This window comes from Mobula hypostoma, chromosome 2 (assembly GCF_963921235.1).
Source record: "Mobula hypostoma chromosome 2, sMobHyp1.1, whole genome shotgun sequence".
Taxonomy (NCBI): domain Eukaryota; kingdom Metazoa; phylum Chordata; class Chondrichthyes; order Myliobatiformes; family Myliobatidae; genus Mobula; species Mobula hypostoma.
The window spans coordinates 172817426-172831763 of NC_086098.1; the positions used below are offsets into that span (position 1 = coordinate 172817426).

The 14338-nt window shown below is 44.4% G+C and overlaps 1 protein-coding gene across 2 annotated transcripts in view; it reads right to left on the minus strand.

The window, feature by feature from the left end:
* LOC134342677 (deoxynucleoside triphosphate triphosphohydrolase SAMHD1-like) overlaps positions 1–14338 on the minus strand; it is a 58667-nt gene that overhangs the window by 12907 nt on the left and 31422 nt on the right. For both annotated transcript variants that reach the window (XR_010017068.1, XM_063041086.1), the window contains exons 11-12: positions 11794–11909; positions 1048–1187 (exon numbers count right to left, since the gene is read on the minus strand). Coding sequence is in view for 1 of the 2 variants with exons in the window: in XM_063041086.1 (XP_062897156.1) it covers positions 1048–1187; positions 11794–11909 (256 nt within the window). In the remaining variant the exon portion in view is untranslated. The remainder of the gene's footprint in view (positions 1–1047; positions 1188–11793; positions 11910–14338) is intronic.

Below are 14338 nucleotides of genomic sequence, written 5' to 3' on the forward strand. Positions count from 1 at the left end.
GGCGCAGAGGCTGGTGGGGTGGTAGGTGAGGACAAGAGGAACCCTATCCCTGGTGGGGTGGAAGGTGAAGATAGGGTGACAATAATTAATAACAACTTCAATTGTAGTACAAAGTCGTCATAGTGTGGCTACACCGAGGTAGTGATGAGGGTCGTGGTTCAAGAACATAATAATTGAAGGGAAGTGGTTGAATGAACGTTGGAGAACTAAACCTCACGCATCATTCCTCTAGGTGAAAAAAGCTGAGACATCTCTTTAAAATGGAGAAGGTCAAAGTTCAAAGTATTATCAATGTACATATTCATTATACAACCTTCAGATTCGTCTCCTTACAGGCAGCTACAAAACAAAGAAACCTAAAAGAAACTGTCATAAAACCCATTAAAACCACAAGAAGACCATCAAACACCCAACATTCTGAGAAAAACAGACAAAAGGTGCAAACAATTAAAGCAAGCAAAAAGCATTCAGCATGAAAGTGAGTGCACAGACACGAAGCCTGGAGCAGCCAGAGCAGGCCACAACCACAGCTCAGTGCAGAGCCATGGAAACATAGAAAACCTACAGCACAATACAGGCCCTTCGGCCCACAAAGCTGTGCCGAACATGTCCTTAACTTAGAAATTACCTAGAGTTACCCATAGCCCTCAATTTTTCCTGAGTAAAGGTCGCTGGGCAGCAAGCAGAACTGGCCCGAACCCTACTTCTGCTCATAACACCTTGCCTTTTCAATCTGGCCCAACGTTTAAGTCACCCAAATACTGGGTCATTCCTTCCTCTACGACGTGGGCCCTATCACTTCAATACGACTCTTCCTCACCTTCACCTGCCTCACCATTGTTCGCCATAAATTTCACCATAAAAGGTGCTATTAATAAAGCATTTAATTCTACTCATTGTTTTGTTTACCACCAGTAAGTTGTTGCTGGGCTTCACCAGCACCATCTTAAACTGGGTCAATGGGTCACGTACGATTTACCGGCATAATCTAGTTAGGTAAGTGACCTACTTATCCCTATTCTCTCGACCAACACGTGTAACGCTTACCTGCTGAATTATTGTCTCTGCTGCAGGCTGCGTCTGCCCGATCCATTTATACAGACGGCGGCAAATGACATTGTTCAAGATGTGCCTCGCTTCCTGCAGCTCGGGCTCATAAGAATGCAGGATCTGTTCAAAGATACTGTCTGGACAAAACAAGATCAGAATCGGGCTTACTATCACTAACATGTGTGGTGAAATTTGTTGAGTAACACATACAAAATGCTGAAGGAACTCAGCAGGTCAGGCAGCACCTACAGACATAAACAAACAGTTAACGTTTCGGGCAGAGACTTTTCATCATGACTGGACCTGCCAAGTTCCTCCAGCATTTTGTGTGCGTTACACTGGATTTCCAGCATCTGCAGAATGCCTTGTATTTGTGACTGTTGTTTTGCAGCAGCATTTCAGTGCAATACATAATAAAACAAATACTAAGAGTTACAATAAGAGATATAAATAAATAATGTGAAAAGAGAGCAAAAGGAGATGGCGACGTGATGCTGCGCACGCGGCCTCCCCGGTGAATGGTATTTGTAATCTGTCAAGTAGGGGACCGTGCACAATTCTCATTTGATGGAGACAGACATGAGAGTATGGAGGAACATTTGGAGAAACTTCTGAAATGCCCGCTTCGCTGCCGCTGCTACTGTGTGGTAACCGGAAGCTCCGGAGCAGAAGGCCCCAAATCCTCGGCTTTGCTTGTTTTGGTGGCCGGGGCTAGGTCGAAGGCACTCGGCAGAGGATGGCGCTCGGGAGGCTGTATCGGAGGGGCTGGTCGGAGGCGCGAAGTTTTCAGGTGGACGGATTCGGTGTCAGCTGCTTCCAAGGCATCGACAGTTGTCGGTGCCTCGGAGGTTTATGGCAGGGAGTTTCTCCCTTTTGCCACCTGCTATCAGGGACTCGGGACTTTGAGACTTTTTTTTACCGTGCCCATGGTCTGCTCTTCATCAAATTATGGTATTGTTTTGCACTGTTGTAACTATATGTTATAATTATGTGGTTCTATCAGTGTTAGTCTTTGGTTTGTCCTGTTTTCTGTGATATCACTCTGAAGGAACATTGTATCATTTCTTAATGCATGTATGCATTTCTAAATGACAATAAAAGAGGACTGAGTGTTCTCATAATCTAATCTAATCGTGAGGTAGCGTTCATGGTCTGTTCAGAAATCTGATGGCGGAGAAGAAGAAGTTGCTACTAAAATGTTGAGTGTGTGTCATCAGGCTTCTGTACCTCCTCCCTGATAGTATTAATGAGAAGGCGTGAAAAGAAAAAGGTTAGACTGTACATCTACACTGATCTTCCAAATAATGCAACTTTGGGGAGGCAACAACACCATTGCCTCCTTCTACAGTATGGGTTCCCCATCTCTTTTTATACAATGGACTCCTATCATTAACCGGGGGTTCTGTCCAACCCTTGTCCTGCAGGTTCACTATAACCAAGCTTCCCCAAAGGACCAGTAGCCCCAGAAATAAATACAGCAGAATGAACAGCCAATCAGAATCAGAAACAGGTTTAATATCACTGACATGACATCAAATGACACACACAACATGCTGGAGGAACTCAGCAGGCCAGACAGCATCTATGGAAAAGAATACTGTTGAGGTTTCAGTCCAAGATCTTCAGCAGGACTGGAGAAAAAAGGATAAAATGTACTGCTTTGCAGCAGCAGTACACTACAATACATAAAAAAATACAATATAGAACATAGAACAGTACAGGCCCTTCGGCCCACAATGTTGTGCCGACCCTTAAACCCTGCCTCCCATATAATCCCCCACCTTAAATTCCTCCATATACCTGTCCAGTAGTCTCTTAAATTTCACTAGTGTATCTGCCTCTACCACTGACTCAGGCAGTACATTCCATGCACCAAACACTCTCTGAGTAAAAAACCTTCCTCTAATATCCGCCTTGAACTTCTCATCCCTTACTTTAAAGCCATGTCCTCTTGTGTTAAGCAGTGGTGCCCTGGGGAAGAGGCACTGGCTGTCCACTCTATCTATTCCTCTTAATATCTTCTATACCTCTATCATGTCTCCTCTCATCCTCCTTCTCTCCAGAGTCTGATCATAATGCATACTCTCTAAACCAGGCAGCATCCTGGTAAATCTCCTCTGTACCCTTTCCAGTGCTTCCACATCCTTCCATTAGCGAGGTGACCAGAAATGGACACAATACTCCAAGTGTAGCCTAACCAGAGTTTTATAGAGCTGCATCGTTACCCCGCGACTCTTAAACTCTATCCCTCGACTTAGGAAAGCTAACACCCCATAAACTTTCTTAACTACCCTATCCACCTGTGAGGAAACTTTCAGGGATCTGTGGACGTGTACCCCCAGATCCCTCTGCTCCTCCACACTTCCAAGTATCCTGCCATTTACTTTGTACTCTGCCTTGGAGTTTGTCCTTCTGAGGTGTACCACCTCACACTTCTCCGGGTTGAACTCCATTTGCCACTTCACAGAGCAAAAATGGTGAGGTAGTGCTCACTGTCCATTCAAAAATCTAACAAAGGAGGGGAAGAAGCTGTTCCTAAAACACTGAGTGTGTGCCTTCAGGCTCCTGTACTTCCTCCCAGGTGATAATGAGAAGAGGGCATGTCCTGGGTGATGGGGTTCCTTAGTGACGGATGCTGCTTTTTTGAAGCATCACCTTTTGAAGGTGTCCTCAATGCTTGGGAGGCTAATCCCAGGATCGAGCTGGCTGAGTTTGCAACCCGCTGCAACGTTTTCCGATTCTATGCAGTGGCCCCTCCTTACCAGACGGTGATGTAACCAGCCAGAAGGCTCTCCCTGGTACATCTGGCGTCTTCAGTGACATACAAAACCTCGACTATAAAGTCGTTCTTAAACTGGGTTAATCATGGATCAGTCTTTGGCTGGCAAATTTCACATTTCACCCGTTCAGAGTGCGCCTTAACGTCAGCTAGCACTGCACTTCAGCTGCAATAGTAATTGTGCCACTACGTTCCAATCGAAAGGCACTATAGCAAAGAAAGAGGCCCTTTGGCCTATCTAGTCCATACCGACCTGTACTCCTGCCTAGTCCCATCTACGTGCATTTAGACCAATGCCCTCCCAACCCCTCTCATCCATGTACTTGTCCAAACATCCAGCATTTCTGCTGGCAGCTCATTCCACACTCGCACCACCCTCTGACTAAAGAAGATCACCATTAGGTTCCCCTTAAATATTTCACCTATGAACCTCTAGCTCTAGTATCACCAACCTCCCGGGAAGAAGCCTTCATGTATTCATCCCATCTATACCCCCATAATTTTGTATACCTCTATAAGATTTCCCAGCATGCAGCCCAGTCCATCACAGACAAAGCCCTCTCGTCCACTGAGCACATCCACACGAGAAAGCAGCATTCATCATCAAGGACCCCCTCGAGCCAGGCCATGCTTTCTTCTCATCGCTGCCATTAGGAAAAGGGTACAGGAACCTCAGAACTCGCACCGTCAGGTTCAGGAACAGTTACCATCCCTCAGCAATCAGGCTCTTGAACCAGAGGGGGTAACTTCACGCAACACATCACTGAACTGGACTCACTTTCAAGAACTCTTCATCTCAGGTTCTCGATACTTATTTATTAGTATTGTTATTATTCATATTGTTTTTATTTTTCTGAGGTCAAGCTAGTAAAAGGTGAGGTAAGGCCATGGCTAACCATACTTAGTTCTCAATTGCTAGGAACTTTCAGACTATCCTGAAACTTACAGTCAGCATGGCTTTGTGAAGGGCAGATCATGTCTAACAAGCCTGATAGAGTTCTTTGAGGAGGTGACCAGGCATATAGATGAGGGTAGTGCAGTGGATGCAATCTACATGGATTTTAGTAAGGCATTTGACAAGGTTCCACACAGTAGGCTTATTCAAAAAGTCAGAAGGCATGGGATCCAGGGAAGTTTGGCCAGGTGGATTCAGAATTGGTTTGCCTGCAGAAGGCAGAGGGTCATGGTGGAGGGAGTACATTCAGATTGGAGGATTGTGACTAGTGGTGTCCCACAAGGATCTGTTCTGGGACCTCTACTTTTCGTGATTTTTATTAACAACCTGGATGTTGGGGTAGAAGGGTGGGTTAGTAAGTTTGCAGATGACACAAAGGTTGGTGGTGTTGTAGATAGTGTACAGGATTGTCAAAGATTGCAGAGAGACATTGATAGGATGCAGAAGTGGGCTGAGAAGTGGCAGATGGAGTTCAACCCGGAGAAGTGTGAGGTGGTACACTTTGGAAGGACAAACTCCAAGGCAGAGTACAAGGTAAATGGCAGGATACTTAGTAGTGTGCAGGAGCAGAGGGATCTGGGGGTACATGTCCACAGATCCCTGAAAGTTGCCTCACAGGTGGATAGGGTAGTTAAGAAAGCTTATGGGGTGTTAGCTATCATAAGTCGAGAGATAGAGTTTAAGAGTCGCGATGTAATGATGCAGCTCTATAAAACTCTGGTTAGGCCACACTTGGAGTATGTGTCCAGTTCTGGTCGCCTCACTATAGGAAGGTTGTGGAAGCATTGGAAAGGGTACAGAGGAGATTTACCAGGATGCTGCCTGGTTTAGAGAGTATGCATTATGATCAGAGATTAAGGGAGCTAGGGCTTTACTCTTTGGAGAGGAGGAGGATGAGAAGAGACATGATAGAGATGTACAAGATAATAAGAGGAATAGATAGAGTGGATAGCCAGCGCCTCTTCCCCAGGGCACCACTGCTCAATACAAGAGGACATGGCTTTAAGGTAAGGGGTGGGAAGTTCAAGGGGGATATTAGAGGAAGGTTTTTTTTACTCAGAGAGTGGTTGGTGCATGGAATGCACTGCCTGAGTCAGTGGTGGAGGCAGATACACTAGTGAAGTTTAAGAGACTACTGGACAGGTATATGGAGGAATTTAAGGTGGGGGCTTATATGGGAGGCAGGGTTTGAGGGTTGGCATCATATTGTGGGCTGAAGGGCCTGTACTGTGCTGTACTATTCTATGTTCTATGTTCTATCCTAGTGGTGTTTAGAATTGTGGCTTTCTGGAGATTTATGTAAATATTGTTGAGTCTAATTATTTAATGCCATTGTGTAGCGACTTTGGGATGATACCAATTGTAGATATTACTATCAGGACAATGTTTCCCCTGGTCATGGTCCATAGTCTTTCAATTTCCTCTTTTAACTCCGCTTATTTCTGGTGTTTTTCACTTTTTGATTTCTGTATGTTATGTGTGTTTGGAATGGCTAGATCTATTAAGTAAGTTGTTCTTGCTTGTTTATCCTGTCTCCTTGATCACAGCGCCGTGTTCGATACTGTGGATCACGCCATTTTAATAGGCCATCTCCAATACGGGGTTGGTGTTGATGGCACTGCCTTGAACTGGTTTATATCCTACCTTAAAAATAGCTTCTCTGTCAACATAGGCAAATTTTCTTCTCCCCCAGCAAGTCTCTCCTGCAGGGTCCCACAAGGTTCCATCCTGGGTCCCATTCTTTTCTCTATATATATGCCTCCCCTCAGCCAAATCATTTAAAAATACGACATTTCTTTTCACTGTTATGCTGATGACACACAGCTTTATCTCCCCCTAAAACCAAATGACCAGTCAAATCTAGTCAGCCTCATGAACTGCCTTAAGGACATAAAGTGTTGGATGGCACAAAACTTCCTACAGCTGAAAGAAGGCAAGTCTGAAGTTGTCCTATTTGGCCCCCCTGACTCCATCAAAGTGATGACCAACAGTCTTGGTAACATGTCCACCCTTGTCAAACTCCATGTCAAAAACCTTAGTGTGATATTTGATTCCGCCTTTAAGTTTGACAAGCAAGTTAATGCAGTGGTAAAAAGCCAGTTTTTCGAGCTTCATACTATTGCCAAAATCAAGCAGTTTCTCTCTTTCAAAGATCTCGAGAAAGTCATCCACGCCCTTATACCCTCCCGCTTGGACTACTCCAGCTCCCTGTATACTGGGATTAGTCAGTCGTCTCTGTCCCATCTGCAACTGGTCCAGAATGCCGCAGCCGTCTCCTGACAGGTGCCCAGAAGAGAGACCTATTACTCCTATCCTGGCCTCCCTCCACTGGCTGCCAGTACAGTTCAGAATTGATTTTAAGATTCTCCTGTTTGTTTATAAAGCCCTAAATGGGCTGGCTCCCCCTTACAGCACAGACCTTCTACCCCTTATTGTACTTCCAGGTCCCTCAGGTCAGCTGACTTCGGGCTCCTGGCTGTCCCTCGATCTGAACTTAAGCTCAGGGGTGACCGCGCCTTTGCTATTGTAGCCCCTAAACTGTGGAACAGCATTCCCCTCCCTATCAGGTCTGCCCCCTCCATCGACTCTTCTAAATCCAGGCTCAAAACTTAACTTCTATTCACTAGCGTTTGAATCCTCCTGATGTGGCTGATTTTTGGCTTGTGCCTAGGCCCTTGTGTGGTTTCTTTTGTGCCTATAAGCTGTTTGCCTTGTTGGTTATGTCTGTGTTTCTCCTATTTGTAATTTTAACTATTCTGCTCTGATCTGTACAGCACTTTGGTCAACGTGGGTTGTTTTTAAATGTGCTATATAAATAAATTTGACTTGAGTGTATTATTATATTCCGATGGTTATTATGGATTGTCCTATCTACAATAATGGATTGGTCATAATATAACTTCTTGGACTCTGACTCTAAACTGGATCAGGCTTGGTAAGGTACGGTGTCTTTTAAGAGTTTGTACTTTAAAGGAAGATTTTGGTGAATGATGTTTGCCACTTGATTGTGCCTGTGTCAGTAAGCAGATTGAGTTAAACTGCTGCAAGATCCTGGAATATGTTGGATTGTTTCTGGTTTATCTTGGCATTTACTGCATTTACTGTCTTGAATTTGTTGGTGTTTTATTATGTATTTTTGATATTTTTTGTGTTAACCACCTGATCCTGTATTGCCACAGGAACCCCTCCGTTTCTGGGAAAAGGTGTCCAACTCTAAGTCAGGCATTCAACACTTCCTTGTTGACATCCAGTCTGCTCAGATCATGGGGACGTCTTCCATGGAGGGTCATGCTCCTCCATTGGTTAACCTTTTCTTCAATGGTGATAATTCCTTTATTTTCCTGGGTTGTGCTTTCTTTCAAGTTTAGTGATGTATACTTACCAGAATTGCATATGCTCACATGGAGTGCTGAATCCTGTTTTTGTTAATGAAAACATAACCTCAAAAACTTTATCTGACCTTTGTGTAAATTTTTTATGTCTATTATTCTTCTTCCTTTTTCTGTTCTAGGCGGTGTTAATATAAGTATGTTCCAGTGTTGGTCCAACCAATCAGTCTCCATGCTGCAGGACTGCTTCGATGACATCAAATGGAATGTCTTCCATGATGAGGATGTCTCCGAGTTCCATGGTTGGAGTCACGTGCTTCACCTGGAAGTGCATTGACTATGTGTCCCCCAGAAGTCGCTCAGGGTATTCCCGAATCAGAAACCCTGGACCAATAGTTCCATACGAGCAGCAGTTACCGCATGACATAGAACTTACATTGCTGGCAATCAGCAGGAGCTCAAGAAAAGCAGCTACGATCTGCACAAAGCTATCAAGGCTGCAAAACAACAATACAAGGACAAGATTGAGTCAAGATTCACTACAAGTAGCACAGGTGATTTGTGGTGAGGATTGCATACCATCGCAGACTTCCAAGCCAAGTGTCGTGGTGCTGCCAACGTCACGGCCTCTCTCCCAGATGAGTTCAATTCGCTTTTACGCTCAGTTTGATGTCGCTAACTCTGAGCCTCGGAAGAAAGCCAGCTACAACCTGCAACCTGGTCATCTCTGAGGCTGAGGTACGCAGATGTTTCCAACAAAGGCTGTGGGACGGACGGCGTCCCAGGGCGAGTACTCAGGATGTTTACAGACATTTTTAATCTTACCCTCTCCCAGTGTAGAGTGCCCTCCTGCTTCAAGTTATCCACCTTTGTCCCTGTACCAAAAAGGACCAAGGTAACATGCCTGAACAACTGGGGTCCTGTCGCACTCACCTCGATAATAAGCAAATGCTTTGAGAAGCTGGTCAAGGATTACATCTGCAGCTTGCTACCACTCAAACTGGACCCCCTACAATTCGCCCACTGACACAACCGATCGACAAATGACACAAAAGCCACTGCTCTACACACTGTCCTTACACATCTGGAGAAGGAGGATGCTTATGTGAGAATGCTGTTCTTGGACTACAGTTCAGCATTCAACACCATAATTCCATCCAGGCTCGACAAGAAGCTCAGAGACTTCGGCCCTGCCTTGTGCAGCTGGATCCTGGACTTCCTGTCAGATCGCCAGCAGGTTGTAAGAGTGGGCTTCCTCACCTCTGCGCCTCTATAGAGGAGCCCCTCAAAGGAGTCCCCTCCTTTACTCTCTGTATACTCATGACTGTATTGCCACCCACAGCTCCAATCTGCTAATTAAATTTGCCGACGACACAACATTGATTGGCTTTATCTCAAACAATAACGAGGTGGCCTACAGGGAAGAAGTCATCTCTCTGACACAGTGGTGTGAAGAAAACAACCCCTCCCTCAATGTCGCAAACACAAAGGAGCTGGTTGTGGATTACAGGAGGAATGGAGACAGGCTAACCCCTATTGACATCAATGGATCTGGGGTCGAGAGGGTAAACAGCTTCAAGTTCCTCGGTATCCACATCACCGAGGACCTCACATGGTCTGTACACACAAGCTGTGTGGTGAAAAAGGCACAACAGCGCCTCTTCACCTCAGATCTTTCTTGTATGCTATTAGTACAGTGCATTAAGGGAGAACAAGGCAAAACAATATTTGCAGAATAAAGTAACATCTACAGAGAAAATTCATGCTGATGCATGATCATAATGAGGCAGACAGTGAGGTATTGCACTAGGGGACTTTTCGATTGTTTTCTAACAGCCGGATAGAAGCTATCCTTGATGTTGGTGGAACATACGTTCAGGCTTTTGGATCTTCTGCCAGATAGCAGAGGATAAGAGAGAATGTCCAGGTGTCCAGGAAAAAAAGATTCACTAGAAGGGAATTGGATCAGTAAATGAAGGTGAAGGATAATAGGGAAAGACCAGGGCACTGGGATTTATTGGTGGGCTCTGACAGAGAGATAGCACAGTTACAAGACAATAAGATAAGATGAAAAGATATAGGAGCAGAATCAGGCCATTTGGCCCAACGCGTCTGCTCCACCATTTCATCATGGCTGATCCAATTTTCCTCTCAGCCCCAATCTCTTGCCTTCTCCCCGTATCCATTCATGCCCTGACCAATCAAGAATCTATCAACTTCAGCCTTAAATATACATAAGGATTTGGCGTCTACAGCTGCCTGTGGCAAAGAATTCCACAGATTCACTGCTTTCTGGCTAAAGAAATTTCTCCTCATCTCCGTTCTAAAAGGACAGCCTTCTATTCTGAGGCTGTCGCCTCTGGTCTTAAGACTTCCCCACCATAAGAAATACCCTCTCCACATCCACTCTATCAAGGCCTTTCACTATTTGAAAGGTTTCAATGAGGTCACCCCTCATTTTTCTGAATCCTGGTGAATACGGGCCCAGAACCATCAGATGCTCTTCATATGACAAGCCATTCAATCCTGGAATCATTTTTGTGAATCTCCTTTGAACCGTCTCCAGTTTCAGCACATCCTTTCCAGGATAAGGGACACAAAACTGCTCACAATAAACAAGGCCTCACCAGTGCTTTATAAAGTCCCAATGTTACATTGCTTTCATTTTCCAGTCCTCTTCAAATGATTGCTAACAGTGCATTTGCCTTCCCAACCTCAGACTCTACTTGCACATTAACCCTTAGGGAATCCTGCACAAGGACTCCCAAATCACTTCGCGATTCAGATTTTGTATTTTCTCTCCATTGAGTGCATGACCATACAATTCCCGACACTATATTTCCAATGATTTGATTTCATTTTTTAGCATTTTACCATTTTTACCATTTGATTTCATTTTTCATTTGTGTCAGAGCAACACCGCCCCCTCTGCCTTCCTGCCTGTCCTTTCGATACAAAGTCTATCCTTGGACACTTAGCTCCGTACTGCGTGCATTCAAATATAAAGCCTTCAATCCTGTATTCACCCTTTTCCATTTTGCCACCTTTTATGTTGCAACTCATCCTGTTGACTGTAATTTTTCCCTATCAATAGCCTCTCCTCACTACACATTGTTTCTGTTTGTAAACCAACTACCTCATCTTCAGCACTATTATCTGCCTTTCCTATGATACTCAATGTTACACTGAAATACACACAGCTCAGGACACCAGTTGCCATGCTCAACCTTTTGATTCCTAACTTTGTCTGAGGTCTTACCAACATCTGCCTCCACAACCTCTCCACTAACTGTTCAGGCACTCTGGTTCCCATCCCCTGCAGCTCTATTTTAACTGTGCAACATTAACAGACCTTCCTGCTGGGATATTAGTTCCCCTCCAGTTCAGGTGCAAGCCATCCACTCTGTACAGGTCCCACCTTCCCTAGAAGAGAGCCCAATGATCCAAAGTTGTATGCCCTCCCTCCTACGTCAACTCCTTAGCCACGTATTAAACTGTATAACCTTCCTAGCTGTGGCCACGAGAATGTCACACGGATAGCAATCCTGAGCCATGTGCTAGTGAGGCCAGAACTAGGAGGATTATACAGTTTAGTGGGCTGAATGGCCTCATCCTGTGCAATGAACATCCAGCATTTTAAAGAGAAACTTTAGGCCAAATGTAAGGACAGGAGTACTGACCTGTGAGCTTGGTGTAAGCCTCCATGTCATCAATGGATGTTGACATTGTATACGTCTTCCCATTTGCTCCGCTAATCTGGATATGCGGATCTGCCAACACCATCGCCTCCATGATCCTGAATGGATTAGACAGAGAAAGGGTTGGAGTCATGAAGGCCCTTCAACCCACCAAGTTCCTGCTAACCACCATGTACCTATCCGATGGCAGCATTTACCATAGCCTTGCACACCACAGTGATTCAAGTTTTTGTCCAGATATTTCATAAACGTTATGACAGTACCGACCTCCACAACCCCCTTCATGTGTTCCAGATTCCCATCACCCTCTAGACAAATTAAAATTGCTTCTCAGAGCTCAACTAAAGTGCTTATCACTGAGCCTAAAACTTTGTCCTCCATTTTGTTATGATGGAAAATCCAAGCCCTCATAATTTTGTATGCCTCTGAATGGACATCGCCTTCCACCTCCTCAACTGCAAGATAAACAAATCCAGGCTTATCCATTTTCTCCTCATAAATGGAGCGCTCCATACTGGGCGACAGCCTGGTGAATCCCCTGCACACCCTCCCCAATACCATCGTGTCTTTTCAATGCAGAGTCAGGTTTATTATCACTGACGTGTGTTGTGAAATTGGTTACTCTGTGCAGGAATACATATAAAAATACTATAAGCTACTATAGTCGACGATTAACTAGACTCAGAAAACTCACCCTCGTTCCTCAATCACACTCCCTTTACTTGTGCATAGGAACAGCCTGGCCTCAGTCACTAAACTTTGTTCTGACGTCAGAACAAAGAAATGCCAGCTTTATCTGATTTGACTAGATAGATACAGAAAGCACAGCAGTGCCTCTACATCCTTAGGAGTCTGCAAATATTCTGCATGACATCTAAAACTCTGACGAACTTCTACAGATGTGTTGTGCAAAGTATACGGACTGGCTGCATCACAGCCTCGTACAGAAACACCAATGTCCAGAACGGAAAATCCTACAAAAAGTAGCGGATACAGCCTTGTCCATCACAGGTAAAGCCCTCCCCACCAAAGACATGCTCCCTTTTCACTGCTGCCATTAGAAGAGCGGTACAGGAGCCTCACGACGCACACCACCAGATTCAGGAACAGTTATTACCCCTCAACCACCAGGCTTTTGAACCAAAGGGGTAACATCACTCAACTTTACTCGCCCCATCAATGAATCGTTCCCACAATCGATGGACTCATATTCAAAGACTCTTCATCTCATGTTCTCAATATTTATTGCTCATTTTTTTTCTTTCTTTTTGTATTTGCACAGTGGTTGAATGCCCAAGCTGGTACTTTCATTGATTCTGTTATGGTTATTATTCTATAGATTTATTGGGTATGCCTGGAAGAAAACGAATCTCAGGGTTGTATATAGTGACATAAACGTAGAATGATAATAAATTTACTTTGAACTTTGATACTGACCAACTGGCAACCTTGTGTACGTTCAAATTCCTTGTATGCATAATCAATCACCAATCACACTACGATAATACAGATATTAACAGTCAACAGAATCTCCACATTAAGGGCCAATAATACTTCAGAATTAGGAAAGTAACTAAGGCTACGTCCACACTACGCTGGATGATTTTGAAAACAAAGCTTTTTCTCTTCGTTTTGACCCTCCGTCCACACTAAAGCGGCATTTTCATCCCCCGAAAACGGAGGTTTTCAGAAACGGTCTCCAGAGTGAATAAATCTGAAAACGCCTAATATGCATTGTAGTGTGTATGGGGTAACTGGAGAGATTTTAAAACGCTGTCATGACAACACCACAACAACAATGCTTCTTCTGCTTCTGCTCGGTACTGCGCAAGCACTGCTGGACGGCTGTTATAACGCGCAGTCGGTGTGAACGGCGTGAGAGTTAGATTGTGAAGTAAGCTTTTTTGACTATTTAAAAACACTGTCATGACGTGCTGGAACAGATGGCCGCAGCACGGCATTTCGTTATTTTCTTGAACGCACCCCCCCACATAACCTAACAATTCCAGAAGACGGCAACGAGACTGAAGCCAGAAAAGTTAGAAATGTACTCACCAAATACTTTGACCCATAGCTTACTGAATAAATAAGTATACTCACTTTGCCCTGTTTTCTGTCCTTGCTTGTATGAAGGTGCTTTACCTATTTATGCAAGTACTTCTCTGACAATAGATGTGTAACAGCCTAATGTAACATTGTATGGAAATACAAGATAACGCTGATGCAGACGTTTTATACATTTAACAAGGTGCTTTATTAATGCAACAGAGTTAGTCAGTTTTTCAATGTTCATCGTCGGCTGGGTCATACTGTCCGTGAACTCCCTGTCGGTTGCCTCCATACGCTCCAGCATTTGTTTTTTTTTTAGTTTTAAGTCTTCCTGCGCGAGAGCCAAGAGCAATTCCTGTTAAGTTTTTCTACTCTGTAACTGGACAAATGCACACCAAGTATACTGTTTCCTCTTCGCTTGTTTTCTGTGTGTCCTGCGCATGTCCAGTAGGAGGAGATTTGCCTAAATATCCGCCTA